Raw genomic sequence first — 15,271 nt, forward strand, 5'->3', positions numbered from 1 at the left:
CTGCGAAGGAAGTCCATGAGTTCTGGACAATGCTTGTCACTACTGCAACAGAAACAAATTAAAATGGAACAAATGTTACATACTGCTGCAATAAGGAAACATGTTTCACTACAACTAAAGAGAAATTATCTTTAGGATTCAAATAGAACATATGCAATGGAACCTAGATAGATCACTATAGCTATGCAATGGAACCTAGAGAGATCACTAGCTATATGCAATTTTCATGACTATGACATATCATATTGCTATACAGTGGAACCTAGAGAGATCACTAGCTATATGCAATTTTCATAACCTTGGATCAAAGAACACCGCATAAAATTGTATCACTACAACTATGATTTCAATGGAACATATTGAACCAATCAGATTTTTCAGATTGTGGAACACTATTCCAATCAGATTGTGTTCCCTTCAACTAATCAAAATTGTTTCACTACAACTATTTGAAGCGAACCAACTATGATTCCAATGGAACATATTAAACACTAGTTGATTCTAATACGATTTTTCAGATTATGGAACACTATTCCAATCAGATTGTGTTCCCCTTCAACTAATCAAAATTGTTTCACTACAACTATTTGAAGGGAACCAACTATGATTCCAATGGAACATATTAAACACTAGTTGATTCTAATACGATTTTTCAGATTATGGAACACTATTCCAATTAGATTGTGTTCCCCTTCAACTAATCAAAATTGTTTCACTACAACTATTTGAAGGGAACCAACTATCATTGAAACAAGTAAACTTACAATGTCATTATCTTGGATCAAAGAAAGGCTCAAAACTTACCTCGCCCATTGGAAGATCAAGACATGGCGTGCGAAGCATAGTTGGATGACGGCAACACCGCGTTGATTGGCCGTGTACTCCAGATCAAGCCCCAAGAACTTCTCATGATCCATTGCGGCGTCAAGCCATTTTTCCTTCAACTGTTCAAGAAATAAAGGCACCTCCCTGCTCTCGTTCGTGTACACGACATCGAGCATGGTCGTGCCATGTGCGAGCACCTTTCGAAAGCGAGTTGGCATGATGGAAGAAGAGAAGGGAAGAAGAGAGGAGAAGAACAGAGAGGGAGAGCGAGAGAGAAGAAGAAACAGAGAATTGGCGACTGTGCTTCGGTTCGTGCTTTTCATCGCCCGAAACGACGCGGGATGCAAACCGTTTGGGCCTTTAGTCCCGGGTTGAGCCACCAACCGGGACTAAAGAGGTATACCAACGGTTGCTACCACTACGGCAGGCCACGTGTTAGGCCTTTAGTCCCGGGTTGATCCACCAACCGGGACTAAAGGGGGATACGAACGGTTGCCACCACCACTGCCCGCCGCGTAGCCCTTTAGTCCCGGTTTGGTACACGAACCGGGACTAAAGGATCCTTATGGGCCGGGACTAAAGCCTCGATGGAGGCATTGAGAATTGGGGCAACGTGACCGGGCCTTTAGTCCCGGCCCAGAGGCAGGCCGGGACTAAAGGGTCCCGGCCAAAGGCCCGTTTTCCACTAGTGATACAACCAGCAAGAGAAAATGAAACTACACGAGGTTCTAAGCAAGTTTCATATAGTACACGATCAAACCGGAGCTACGGTTCAACAACTACGAGCAAAACAAGAAATCACTACAATCTGCCAAAATCAGCCACATAGCATTTTCTATGCCCCACAACTACGGGCTACACAAAACCAAACTACTCAACCAAGGCATGACACGAAAGAGGGCAAGAAGCACTACTACAAACAACTAACAACAACTAGCATGGCAGCAAGGAACACTAGGAAAAGAAGTCACAAAATGGCATCTCACACACTATTTCAGACTTAGTGAAAATAACACTTCATGAAAGTGCACTTTTCGATCTGAAGCCATATTGACAGCAACAAAACCATAAGCTACAGGACTCCAAATGGCATGAAAATTCACAGCATGCTAGAGAATCACAAAGTCTACAACTATCTCCATTGCACCAACCTCAAAAGAGCTACAGATCACAAGATAAAAGCAAAACAAAACAACAACAAAATATAACAGATTTCAGACTTAGAAATATTTCAGCACCTCCAAATCAGCATTATTTCTAGCAACTTGAGAGCAAGCAAACCACACCTAAACATGCGTTTCTATTGCAACCAAAATTAACAGTGGCTAGTCTAAACACCCAAGAACAATTCCCTAATTGACAACTTAATCAAACGAAGCACGTAATAAATCCTACGAAATAGACAAGAGGGCAACATGGCAAAATATCGCGCAAACTAACTTACTCAAAAGCTAAAACTAATTGCACAGAAAAATCCTAAAACATATAAAATATGTGGGGTTGCAACACAAAAAATATTACCACACGTAAATACGAGATAATAACCTATACACGGAAAAAAAAACTAGCGGCAATCCCTACACGCAAAAATATCAACGTCTACTCTAAAATACAGGAAAAAGTGGTTCCTAAAACATGGGCATTTCTACTACGACATTCGAGCTATCCGGTCTTGCGCGAAAAAATAAATACGGACGTCTATCCTATTGGAACAACACGTTAATCTATGCATTTGGCACAGAAAACCACGTCAAACAAATATGCAAGTTGTGAAATCGTATTCTATATGCAAAACTACCCCAAAACCATATACAATACGCCTCGAACCGACTTACGGTTTAAAAGTTACGGGGGGTTTTATTATACGCCTATTCTCTGGAATTTAAAAAATTCTGAAAAACATCTATATTATCCAACGGGACGAATCTACCTAATTGGGCCTACAGTAGCATGGGTGCTACATAATTGAATATGCACGCGGGTGAGAAGTAGGGACAGGGGCGGGGCTTACCACGCTTGGGCCGGCCTGGAGGTGGCCTGGGGTCGGATGCGAGGCGGCGGCGCACTGGAGCTGGGCCGGCCTGGGGCCCAGCCGAGCACCACGGGCGGTGCGGGAGCGGGGCAACAGGCCAACGGCGCTGGCGGTTGCTGGCGCTGGCTTCGGTCAACGGAGGGGCTCGGCACCGAGTCTGCTCGCTGCCTCGTTCCCATCGCCGAGGCGAGGCCACGACTGGCGCTGGAGCGGTCCACCTGACGGCGCGGGGCGGCTCGGTTTGCCTCCTGATCTGGAGGCCCGAACCAGATCGAGGGAAGGCAGCGCTCCCGAGGCGACTGTCGGCAGGAGGCACCGAAGGACGCGGGCGGTTGGCGACTGCGGGCAGCTGGGGACGCGCACGCGCGGCTTGGGATCCGAGCGAAGCTGGCGGCTGGCTGCTAGCTCGCAGACCGAGGGAAGGGGCTGCGCGAGCTGAAAACGAGGCGGGCGGGCGGTCGGGACTGGGGCTGCTACGCTGCGATTGGGACGGCGGGGATAACGAGGAAGGGGAGACGGCGGCGACGGGACTAGGGTAGGATGGGACAGATTGCTAGGGTTTGGATAGGGCTGATCTGGACCCTCCGATTCGATCGGACGGTCGAGAAATATAGGTTCGGAAGTGTAATGGACAAACCGATGACGATTTGCGGTAAAACGGGGTTGATCCGGATCCAACGGTCATGACCGCCGGGCTCGGGTTCCGGGAGGTTTTCGGACTGGGTTGCGCGGCGGTTCGGTGCACTGTGCAGAGGGGCTAGGCGAAGATGAGAGGGAAAATGGGCGACGCGGCAACGATTTTTAAAACACCGATAACCATCCGACGGTAGACCGAATACGGTGCCGCTACGGTCGACCGTTCGGGTACCAGACGAACTCCGATCGCGACGAAATTTGACAGGCGGCCTAGCTATATTAAAATAACACCGCACGTTAAATCTCACCCCAATCAGGGAAAGTTTTACACACACTTTTCAAATAGGGTTTTGACGATGCCGCGGGCGCGTGCGAGTGCGGTCGGGCTGAGAACGGACTACGACGAGAACCGGCAACTAACAACGGATGCAAGTTTTGAAAACTTGCGACAATGGAGATGCCGATGCAATGCTGATGATGCGCATGATGCGATGATGATGCGACAAAAGAAAATAGACACACGACGAAAACGGAATAGAAGGGGAATCTTCTGAAACGTCGGTCTCGGGCTGTCAAAGTGGGCCCTCCCACCTAGGGGCCTTGCCACCCAAGTTGGGCTGGCCGGCTGTCCTAGGGGGTGAGGCCCAGCCTTGGCCGAATTAGGCTAAGGTGTGGGTGGCACCCAACCCCTTGTGGGCTGGTGTGCCACCTCTCCTTGGCCCATAAGGTCCCCCAACACTTACTGGGGCCCCCCGAAACTCCATTCGTCACTCCGTAGTTTCCCCGATATGCCGCAGAACACTTCCGGACTCCGAAGACCTTCATCCTATATATCAATCTTCACCCCCGGACCATTTTAGAGTTCCTTGTCACGTACGAGATCTCATCCGGGACTCCGAATAACCTTCGGTCACCAACACAATGACTCGAGTATGCTTATATCGTCACTGAACCTTAAGTTTGGAGACCCTGCGGGTTCGAGAACTATGTAGACATGACCGAGACACTCTTCGGTCAATAACCAATAGCGGGACCTCGATGCCCATATTGGTTCCTACATATTTTATGAAGATCTATATCGGTCAAACCTCGATGTCAAGGATTCAATCAATCCCGTATACAATTCCCTTTGTCTATCGATATGTTACTTGCCCGAGATTCGCGTCGGTATCTCCATACCTAGTTCAATCTCGTTGCCGGCAAATCTCTTTACTCGTTATGTGATACAAGATCCCGTGACTAACTCTTTAATCACATTGCTTGCAAGCTTGTTGTGATGTTGTATTACCGAGTGGGCCCTAAGATACCTCTCCGTCACATGGAATGTCAAATCTCAGTCTTGATCCATGCCAACTCAACAGACCCCCTCAGAGATACATGTAGAGTACCTTTATAGTCACCCAGTTACGTTGCGACGTTTGATACACACAAGGTACTCCTCCGATGTTAGTGAGTTGCATGATCTCATGGTTATAGGAGCAAATACTTGACATGCAGAAAACAATAGCAATAAACTGACACGATCATATGCTACTTTCATAGTTTGGGTCTTGTCCATCACATTATTCTCCTAATGACGTGACCCCGTTATCAAATGACAACTCATGTCTATGGCCAGGAAACCTTGACCATCTTTGATCAACGAGCTAGTTCATTAGAGGCTCACTAGGGACAATGTGTTGTCTATGTATCCACACATGTATTTGAGTTTCCAATCAATACAATTCTAGCATGGATAATAAACGATTATCATGAACAAGAAAATATAATAATAACCACTTTATTATTGCCTCTAATGCATATTTCCAACAGCAACGTCCCGAGCACATGATCGAACTGCAGATCTGGCACCCCACCATGACTAAGACGTCGAAGGAGGAAACCATACCTACCATTCACGAACCACGAGAACCCAGCACACGTTCCGTCTTCCAAATGTCGTCGATGCAGACCACAATCTGCATCCGCTCATGAACTACCTTCCAAGCTCTGCGTCGACGCTGGAGCAAACGTCGTCGTAATGACGGAGCCCGAGGAGACTGGTCCACCACGTGGATGCCACCGTCGGTACCACATTCTTGCTTGAACAGACTGGTTTCCAAATCCGTCCCCAACCATAGGACCGATGGCCTCGTCAGGGAAGTATTTGAATAATCTTTATTCAGCATCGCCATCGCCGCTACTGAAGCCAAGGTGATGAACAACCTAAAAACCTAGATTACAAGGATTAAAAACGATCCACACGTGTGGATCCGACAACCTTCCTCACCAACGGCGACCGAGGTCGCCGATGGAGGAGAGTCGTCGGAGGACAACGCTGGAGTATTGTCCTCTGCTGACGGCGGCTAGGGTTCCAACCGCGAGGGGAAGAGAGGAAAATGGCATATGTTCGTTCCTTAACAGAATTAGGACGTGGATGTGCATTTTATTGCTTATAGGACTGGATCGACACGCTCGAATACTTTGAGTACCGAGGTACATTTCTTACTCTAAAATAAACTAGAGTGCAATCATCCAAATAAGAGAATAAAAAACTATATTTTTAGTTATGACCGTTCAAACACCATCTATTGGTTGCCTCCTGTGGCGACTCCGGGCCACCGCGCCACCGCCGACACTTTCCCCCACTCGTACCCTGCTCCATCGCTTCATATTTATCTAATATTTAGGCTGGATATAAGGTTTGCCGGTCAATCCAGACGTTTGAGACTAATTTAAGAGGCACGATTGAGTCAAAATTTCGTGACCGGATAGTGACTGGACGATCTGTCCAGACGCTTGAAGGGGTCCGGTTTTAGATGCTCTAACATGTTAGTGTTATACCTGGCCATGGGATTCCCGGCCCCGATCCGGTCCAAAAAAGCTTGACCCGATCCGGTCTGACCATGCCCATGAGCCGGGCCTGGGCCTAAGATCTAGGCTCTATAGCCGTGTCGGGCCTGCCTTTTTTGCAATTTAGGGAAGGACCCAGCCCGACGGCCCAATGCCCGGTACGATTTTACTTTGATGGTCCGAACTTGGGTCTCAAATTCAGGCCCGACAGCCGTGCTGGGCCTAGCTTTTTTTTTTTCTGTGGGCTTTGTCAGGCCCGGTCCGAGGTATGGGAAGGTATAGGCAGTGTACACGGCATCTTGGTAGAGGATAAATAAATACTTTAGCATAAGGGAGAAAGCATAGGGTTTGGCCACGTAGACGCATGCAGCAGTTGGTGGTGAAGAGAGGTTGGATAAGGCGCGCGGAAGGCGCAGCCACAGACAGCAGCAGCCCAGCTTCCTGTTCCCGTTCCCGTTCCCGTTCCCGCCATGGCCACCGCCACCGCCGCGCTCCACCTCCTCCTCCCCACCCGCCGCCGGGGCCGCCTCCTCGTCCCCCGCGCGTGCCAGGCCGACTCCTCCACCACCACGTCTCGCCGGGGCCTCATTGCCGACGCCGCCACCGCGGCCGTGGCCGCCGCCGCCGCGCCGCTGCTTCTTCCCCGCATCCCCGCGGCGCGCGCGGAGGACCTGTCCGAGTGGGAGCGCGTCGGGCTCCCCATCGACCCCGGCGTCGTCCTGCTCGACATCGCCTTCGTCCCCGACGACCCCTCCCACGGTACAACAACAGAACCTTCAGCAAACTTTAATCTCTGCAGTTCAGGCCATGGATTGAGTGGCCAAGAAACGCCGTGCCGATCGAGAACCCTCTGTTCTGTCATCGTAGGGTTCCTCCTGGGGACGAGGCAGACGATCCTGGAGACCAAGGACGGCGGCCGCACCTGGTTCCCGCGCTCCATCCCGTCGGCCGAGGACGAGGACTTCAACTACAGGTTCAACTCCGTCAGCTTCAGCGGCAAGGAGGGGTGGATCGTCGGAAAGCCGGCCATCCTGCTGCACACCAAGGACGCCGGCGACAGCTGGGAGAGGATCCCGCTAAGCGCCCAGCTCCCAGGGGACATGGTAACCGACCGATGAATTCAATTCCCCTTTTAACTGCATTTTCTGAATTGCTACCTGTTTTTTGCATTGCAATTGCATATATCCAAATTGGGTGGGGTGGAGTAAGGATTGGTTTGATCGTTCGTTTGGTGGCAGGTGTACATCCAGGCTACCGGGGAGCAGAGCGCGGAGATGGTGACCGACGAGGGAGCCATCTATGTGACCTCCAACCGCGGCTACAACTGGAAGGCCGCCGTGCAGGAGACCGTCTCGGCCACTCTCAACAGGTAGGGGAACAAAACTTGACAAACAATGTTAAGGTTCAGTTGCAGTTGCAGTTGCAGTGGTTATGTTTGCTTACAATGCCTTAATATTGAGTACCTAGTTGTGTGCACAGACCACGTTACTCTGATGAAAACGATAGGGAAATTATTATCTGACTGAACATTATGTTCCATTTCAGTTGGAGCTAATTCCTGCCGTCCGTGGCTAGGTGATCATCAAGGCATGACATTGTTTGCTCTTTTGTTTATCTCTGTGGTGCAGAACAGTTTCAAGCGGCATTAGCGGTGCGAGTTACTACACCGGCACTTTCAACACGGTGAACCGCTCGCCTGACGGCAGCTATGTCGCCGTCTCTAGCCGCGGCAACTTCTTCTTGACATGGGAGCCTGGGCAGGTTCGATGATCTTAATTAAGCTACTACTTTGCAGTGTCGATTTGGGTAATTGTCTGCCCAGGGTTTTGTTGTCAAGTATCTTAATTATGCACACCTGCAATTGCAGCTATATTGGCAACCGCACAACAGGGCTGTGGCGCGGCGGATACAGAACATGGGATGGAGAGCAGATGGTGGTCTCTGGCTCCTCGTGCGCGGCGGTGGACTCTTCCTCAGTAAAGGAACAGGGGTGAGGGCTAGTTCTGTTTTGGATTTGATCAGTTTAGCTAGAAAATACAGCATAATGCAGTACCTCTAAGCACTCATTACCATATTCTAACTAGGATCCTTTTCCAGATAGTTGAAGACTTTGAGGAAGCGTCAGTACAAAGCCGGGGGTTTGGAATTCTGGACGTGGGCTACCGCTCAAAGGTAACAATAACTGAAACGAACGGTGCTCTGTTTACATGATACAACAACTAGCTGATCAGCGGTTCCATTTTAAAGGATGAGGCGTGGGCAGCCGGTGGGAGCGGCGTCCTGCTGAAAACAACCAATGGCGGCAAGACCTGGGTGCGCGACAGGGCTGCCGATAACATCCCTGGGAACCTCTACTCCGTAAAGTAATCACTCGGATAGCCTGAATTCGGCAGGAGATATCATTCTTTTACTTGTTCAAGGTCTGAGTCTGTTTCATGTCTGAAACTCTACTAACATGGGTGTGTTTGGACGTTGCAGGTTCATTGGGGACAACCAAGGTTTTGTGCTCGGGAACGACGGCGTCTTGCTCCGATACGTTGGCTGAAGTAGCGCAAAAAACCACGGCTATGCAAACCCTTTTTGTATGTAATGATCCATATATAGACGCACATGTGAAAGGCTGCTGATTGTCCCAACGTTCTTTCTTCTGCAAGAGAGTGTAAATCTTACCTGTCTTTTACTGTTATTTGACCGACGATTGCTTCAAATATTCAGAGGCATACCTTACAGTACTAAGTGAGCACACACATTTGTGTATCTGATGCTGATATGCTATGAATTTTGTGGAGTGCAAATTAACTGGATGCTTCAAGACTAACAGTACGGTACTTCCTTCCCTGCTGCAAAACCTGAAAACAGGCTGTGGTCTGGATATATCTCCTGTCAATCTGTCATCCCCATGAAAACATGTGGCGATATCCAGGTGCTTGATCGCCACTGATGGGGATAATAAACAGATACAGGTTGCGGTGGTCGCTTGCAGAGCTACTACGGCCTAAGTTCTCAAAGAGGAGACGGCACGGATTGAGATGTCTTTGTTCTGCCAACTGACAAGTCGGACTCACAAGGCAGAGAGAGAGAGAGAGAGAGAGGGCCTGACCTCAATGCTTTGGGAATGCCACGTATGCTTTTTGACCGGTCAACAGAGTGCCAAGTAGACTATTTGACCTGTCAACGGAGTGCAATACATGTTCTGCAGTGAGCCGATGATCATACAATCAACGCAAAAAAGTATATGATGACTGCAATGAGCGTATTCTGAAGTCCAAGTGCTTTCGTTTCTAATACAGTAACCGTCAATGTATTTATCTCTTTCCAGTAGGCGTTTGAATGTGGTCACGAGCAGACCAGATACCAGCGCGAAGAACTAGAGTGGCTCGTTTTTGAACTGGTTGAAATCCCTAGTGCGGAAGAAGTCGCCGAGCGGGCAGAGCTTTGCAGACTCGGACAATGGCGGCGGGGTCTCCATGTGGTCGAGCTCCAAGTGGACCTTCAACCATGAGTCCTTCACCCGTCCGTTGCTCGACGGCCTGCCGAAGCCCTCGCCGGGCCGCAGGGTGAAAGCTGCTCTGGACTGAGTTTTAGTTCATGCTGCTTTGCTGATCAGTTGGGCAATTTTTCTTGGTTGTGCCCATTGTTCGTTTGATCTTTGTGAGACATGATCATTGCCTCTGTTATGCCCGATGCTGAAGAAGAAAGCTTTGAAGAATCATCTTGGTTGCAAGTGCAGCTATCCATGGAAAGATTGGCGAAGGACTTTTCCTATCTATACTATAAAAGATCCAACGTAAACTTCCCTACGTCCACACATGAATTACTCACACATAATCAAACAAGGATCTCCACCACACGATTAGGAAAGAATTATAAATCTAACGCCTATCCACCATCTGGCCAGCACCACAGTGTGCATTTAGCAATTACAGTTTGGCTGACCGTGCTCCACCTCCACGTACAGAGAAAAACGATATACAACAGGAGGGAAAGAAAACAAAGGAGGTAATCAAGTGCACAAAAATAGGAGGAATAAACGGCAGACGCCGTGACCTGCAACATCGCCGTGGCCCCCGCGTCCAGCTCCCCCTCCCCGTCTGCCTCCTCCTCCGCCTCGCCGTCCGCCTCCCCCTCCCCCTCCCCGTCCGCCTCCCCCTCCCCCTCCCCGTTCGCCGGTGAGATTCCCGACCTCCCGCTGCCGCAGCTGCGCGAGTTCAGCGTCTCCTTCAACCGCCTAAACGGATCCATCCCCACCTCGCTCCGCTCCAGGCCGCGCGCGGCGTTCCTCGGGATGCCGGCCCTCTACGACGGGCCCCTCGGCCCTTGCCCTGGCGAGGCCCCTCCTCCTTCTCCGGCTCCCACGGGGACGACGCCCTCGCCGACAACACCGGCGACGAACGTCCCCAACGGCGGAAACGACGAACAAACTGACAAGAAGGGGAAGAAGCTCTCCGGCGGCGCCATTGCCGGGATCGCCATAGCCTCCGTCGTGGGCGCCGCGCTTCTCCTGTTCCTCCTCATCTGCCTCTGCCGCAGGACGGGGCGCACCAAAACACGGGCTCTGGAGATGCCGCCTCCGTCCCCGTCCCCCGCCGTCATCCCTGGCGGCCGAAAACCTCCCGAGTTGCCCAGCGGCTCGGCCCTGGCTCCTATGGACACTGTCGGCCACCCCGCGGGTCAATCGACTTCAGGGAAGAAGCTGGTCTTCTTCGGGTCAGCGGCTGCCGTCCAACCCTTCGACCTCGACATTGCACGTGCTACTCCTCTGTCCTGTACTCAGGTTGGTCATGACAAGCAAGGCCTTCCTATCGGCTTGCAACTGATAGGCTGTCCGTGGGGCGAGACTAGCTTATTGAGCGTGGCTTCGGCAGTAGAGGTACTGCATTCATCATAAATGTTATGTATCTGCGGTTTGCCATCTGAGAATGTGCTCATTTATTTAATAAGAGTCCATGTGTTTTTTAAGGCTGCATTCTGTATGAACCAAGTGAATCTCTGAACATTCGCCAATTTTGATCCGTTAGCATTAGGCATCGGGGAGACTTTATTTACACCACTATGTTGTTTACGGGCATTTATTTATATTGCGACATAAGTACACTTAGCTGCAGATTACTTTGAGTAATTTTTAATGGGAAATATGCTAAAGCAGATAAAAATGTTAGGGAAGAAATAGTAATTTATGAAATATCGTAAATTTGTCATGCCTACAGAATCTGAAAATCACTATTCAGTGCCATCATCACCATTATGAGTGTGACCATTATTTTCATCAAGTCTTTTGTACCGTCTTTGTCTCCTTCTGGACCCTCATCATGAATTAAAAACGTGACCTTATTTTCCCCTGCTTTCAGGAGCTCTGCCTGAAGAAAAGAAATCGGCCATCCACGTTTTACGACATCCTGAAGACCTGAAACATCATCAGTATACCATACTATCAATAGTATGTGAGAGGTTTGTCATTTGTCAGGACTCATGATAGACACAACAAACCTTCTCCAGTTTATAAAAAACTGAGAAAATAATTTTACCAGAAACATTGTAGCAGCAATAAGCAAGTGAGGTACAGCAGTATATATATATATATATAAAGAACCGTTTGGACGTTTGGGATATATGATGAAGGTCAGTAACTCATAATGTAATTGTTTCTAAGAATACGATGAAGTCAGTAACTCATAATGTAATTGTTTCTGAGAAACTTGATATATGTCAAGTCCATTATAAGTCTGAAAATTCTAATGAACTATAATTTCACTGTCAATCAAATTACATTTCAGTTTATCTTGTGTTCTACCAATATGTTCACTCTTTCAATAAAATGTTCTAGATTTTCTGGACAGATGATCTGTATTTTACCGATACTTCCTATCCACTGTTTTTCTGTATGGGAATGGCATGGGCGATTCTATAATTTCACTTTTATGCCTTCCTATGGCACTGTATGCAAATTATGCATGTTATGCTTGACTTTTATACAATATGGCATTGTATGCAAATTATGCATGTTATGCTTGACTTTTATACAATATTTGCAACCCGAGGTAAGCTGCGTGAACTCTCACAAGTAGATGGGAGCTAACAAATTATTTTGTAAATTACTTGCTTGTGTCGGAGCGTTCAGATCATTTACAATCATTATTTTTTGTTCTTTTAAGAACATTAGGTTTTTATAAGTTGAGCTTACCTATAATATTGGCACAAGATTCCATCACTGTTAACAGTAGTTGTCATTACTAACTTCAATCAAGATTGTTTCCAGTAATAAAATTCATTTCCAGTAATAATCAAGACCGTTTCTATGATACTGTAGGTCTTCCTCTGGACAGCGAGCAGGAGAAGCTCACCGTGGAGGCTGATTTCAAAATTTCAGATAGGTAGGTAGATGGATGAGAATGAGATACCTTTTTCATTTTTCGCCCATTTATCTAGATCGGCCGATCACGAAGGCATGTAGTTGTTCATAATTAATATTGAAAGTGCAAGCATTCTCATATATATAATTGAAAATTTTGGTAATTCACTCAGGGAGTGATTTTCTCTAATTCATGGTAGTGCCCACATGGCTGTAATCGTCTAAAGATTCAGCGGTTTGCTCTCACTAATTTAGGGCAAACACCCGCACCGTGATGATAGCAGTCACTGTGTGGATATGAGGCCAGTTGCATTATTTCTAGCCTAATATTTTTGTTTATTGTTGTAGAATGGGGAAGGATGCCGGAGATGCCGGAAATGATCTCTCAGTTGGAGATTATGGTGCATATAATTTATTATATATGTTGATCTGGATAGTAGTGTGACATCCCCGGATTATGTGTTCATGTGTGCAATGACAGCAGCCTCCCAGGGTTCAATCTTGGCGGCAAAATCTCCACAACAATGAGGGGGATTCGACGAGCATTTTGTCAATATCTGATGTTACTTGTTACATTTTTTCTGAAATTTAAAAGCTTTCAGGTGTGTAATGAGTTTCAGTAACAGTTTCATTGTTTTGTTGTTATATGTCATGGTTTAGAGTCGAATGAAATTTTCGGGCATTTGTCGCTTAAATCGTGGCAAGTGAGCTTCAGACTGAGGTCACGACTTCACGTAAGTATGGATCTAAACCAATAGATGCTTATATTATTATTTTTATGAATAACAAGTGACCGTGGTAATTGATTTGTTGCTGCATATTGGCATAATAGTGGTTCTTTTGATTAACACCAGTAGAGCCAGAAAAAATTCCATACTATTGTTTTTGCAGTCCATGACATTTTCATATGAATCTTGTGGATGAATTCTAAAGAGACTGACTAATTGTTACTTATAGGCACTGTTTAGGTATGCATCCCTAATTTATATTTCTACCTGGCATAGGAGCCCATCCTATTGTCCTTGCCTCCAATCCCTGAATCCAGAAAAGACAGTGGGGTTTCGGTCCAAGATTGCCGAGGACGATGAGCAGCTTGGTGGTGCAGCTGCGAACGGTTGCGATCATCAGCAGAAGGCACGGACGCTAGGAAATATGCTTCAACAAGTGCATCAGGTAGTTCTCTCAATTAATATCTCCTCTCTATTCCTCTGTGGGTTTTAGCCTATCAGGATTTTGTGGTGTTGTGGTTTTGGCCTATCGAGATTGAATTGTTCGACACTCTCATTCTTGTATGAAGCTACTCCATTTTCTATGATCCGAGAAGAAATGAATATGACATGGCTCGGTGTCCACAAGTTCATTTCTCTCCCAACATTCTAAAGCTAAATTGATTCTGTTGTGTTGCTCTATAACAATAGTTTATGTTTAAGATGAATTGAATCCTGGACTCCAAACTACTAGCATCATTTTGGTCTGAGGTGATTACTAAGGCCTTGTTTTGTACTCGAGCATAAGCAGACTTGAAACTTCACATGGCACATAATTTATCCAGCGAGGTTGATGTTCTCATTCAGCTAAGACCAAAGAGCATAGAACATGGCTTTCTGCTAGAAAAAAAAGACCTATGTCTTAGCCGTGTTGATTATTCACCTGCTGAATTGAAAGCAGCACATGGGACCGCCATGTTTTGGCGTATGCATGAGATCGGTTTATGTGGCTGTACCTGACTCTATCTAATCATCAAGACCACGGCATGGTTGAATAAATTTTGACTGATGTAGCTTAGTAAGGACAAATAATTTGGACTATGTGATATTTCTTTGCCCTTTTCCGTGCTTATATAAAAATATCTGAGTATTAAGCTAAAGCGTATTGATATTTGGCTATTTTCTACAGCTCACTAGGATGACTGACACATCAGCAGCTGAAGCAAGGGCAGGAAAGGATATACAAGGTATACCATGGGAAAGGTTACAAATTACCAGGAAGGATTACAGAAAAGCTAGGTTGGAACAGTACAAGAACTATGAAAACTTCGTTCAATCCGAAGAGCTCATGGATAAGGTCTTTAATTACTATAAATTGTACCTGTCAATGTTTAGGTTTACGGTATAACATATCCACGCGACCAAGCATGATTTTTTTTTTACAAAGAAGATGAAGAGAATCCTAAGGGATGTTGTATGAACTCGCCTTTTTATTGTACATTTGTACCATTGTATCGACAAAATTGACAAATCGATACAAATTTGACAAATCAAGTTAGAAGTTCAATTTATTTATTTTTATGCTTGCGAAGGTGCATTGTATGTGCACGATTACTATTCTACTCCTGTTTCCCTATCCCTATAAAAGAACATAACCCTTGGTGTTGATGTTCTGTCATGTCTAACAAGCCCGAATCAAAATTTGTGGATACTTGCACTATGGTTGTTCCAGGTGCAAAGCAAATTAGATAAATGACATTTGTTATTTGATGACGTACTAAAAATCATTTGTACACATTACCTAACTTGAAAGTTGAGTAAGAAATCTTTACATCAAATATGGACGATAAAAAAATGTTCATTAGTCTACACGTGCGTTGCACGTGCCCG

At 46.8% G+C, this 15,271-nt stretch overlaps 2 protein-coding genes across 2 annotated transcripts; both read left to right on the forward strand.

Annotated features, from left to right (window-relative positions):
* The first annotated feature begins 6,673 nt into the window (after nucleotides 1-6,673).
* On the forward strand, nucleotides 6,674-9,124 carry LOC123409041 (photosystem II stability/assembly factor HCF136, chloroplastic). Its single transcript, XM_045102038.1, has 8 exons — nucleotides 6,674-7,084; nucleotides 7,193-7,428; nucleotides 7,564-7,694; nucleotides 7,954-8,086; nucleotides 8,193-8,315; nucleotides 8,423-8,497; nucleotides 8,573-8,688; nucleotides 8,804-9,124. Exons 1-8 carry the CDS (start codon nucleotides 6,796-6,798, stop codon nucleotides 8,868-8,870), a joined length of 1,170 nt encoding a protein of 389 aa, XP_044957973.1. The 5' UTR covers nucleotides 6,674-6,795; the 3' UTR covers nucleotides 8,871-9,124.
* A 668-nt stretch (nucleotides 9,125-9,792) lies between these two features.
* LOC123409605 (probable inactive receptor kinase At1g48480) lies at nucleotides 9,793-14,956 on the forward strand. Its single transcript, XM_045102462.1, has 8 exons — nucleotides 9,793-9,882; nucleotides 9,933-9,936; nucleotides 10,363-11,195; nucleotides 11,674-11,773; nucleotides 12,633-12,696; nucleotides 13,023-13,408; nucleotides 13,679-13,847; nucleotides 14,571-14,956. The coding sequence occupies exons 1-4, from the start codon at nucleotides 9,793-9,795 to the stop codon at nucleotides 11,731-11,733; spliced, it is 987 nt and encodes a 328-aa protein (XP_044958397.1). The 3' UTR covers nucleotides 11,734-11,773; nucleotides 12,633-12,696; nucleotides 13,023-13,408; nucleotides 13,679-13,847; nucleotides 14,571-14,956.
* The last annotated feature ends 315 nt before the right edge of the window (nucleotides 14,957-15,271 follow it).

Source organism: Hordeum vulgare, chromosome 7H (genome assembly GCF_904849725.1).
Source record: "Hordeum vulgare subsp. vulgare chromosome 7H, MorexV3_pseudomolecules_assembly, whole genome shotgun sequence".
Lineage (NCBI taxonomy): Eukaryota > Viridiplantae > Streptophyta > Magnoliopsida > Poales > Poaceae > Hordeum > Hordeum vulgare.

Excerpts from the sequence above, each read along its gene's own strand:
- LOC123409041 (XM_045102038.1), top strand. The coding sequence starts at position 6,796 with ATGGCCACCGCCACCGCCGCGCTCCACCTCCTCCTCCCCACCCGCCGC. Across the intron at positions 8,498-8,572 it reads ACGTGGGCTACCGCTCAAAG|GATGAGGCGTGGGCAGCCGG; the intron begins GTAACAATAACT and ends TCCATTTTAAAG. Across the intron at positions 8,689-8,803 it reads GGGAACCTCTACTCCGTAAA|GTTCATTGGGGACAACCAAG; the intron begins GTAATCACTCGG and ends TGGACGTTGCAG.
- LOC123409605 (XM_045102462.1), top strand. The coding sequence starts at position 9,793 with ATGTGGTCGAGCTCCAAGTGGACCTTCAACCATGAGTCCTTCACCCGT. Across the intron at positions 11,196-11,673 it reads GCGTGGCTTCGGCAGTAGAG|GAGCTCTGCCTGAAGAAAAG; the intron begins GTACTGCATTCA and ends CCCTGCTTTCAG.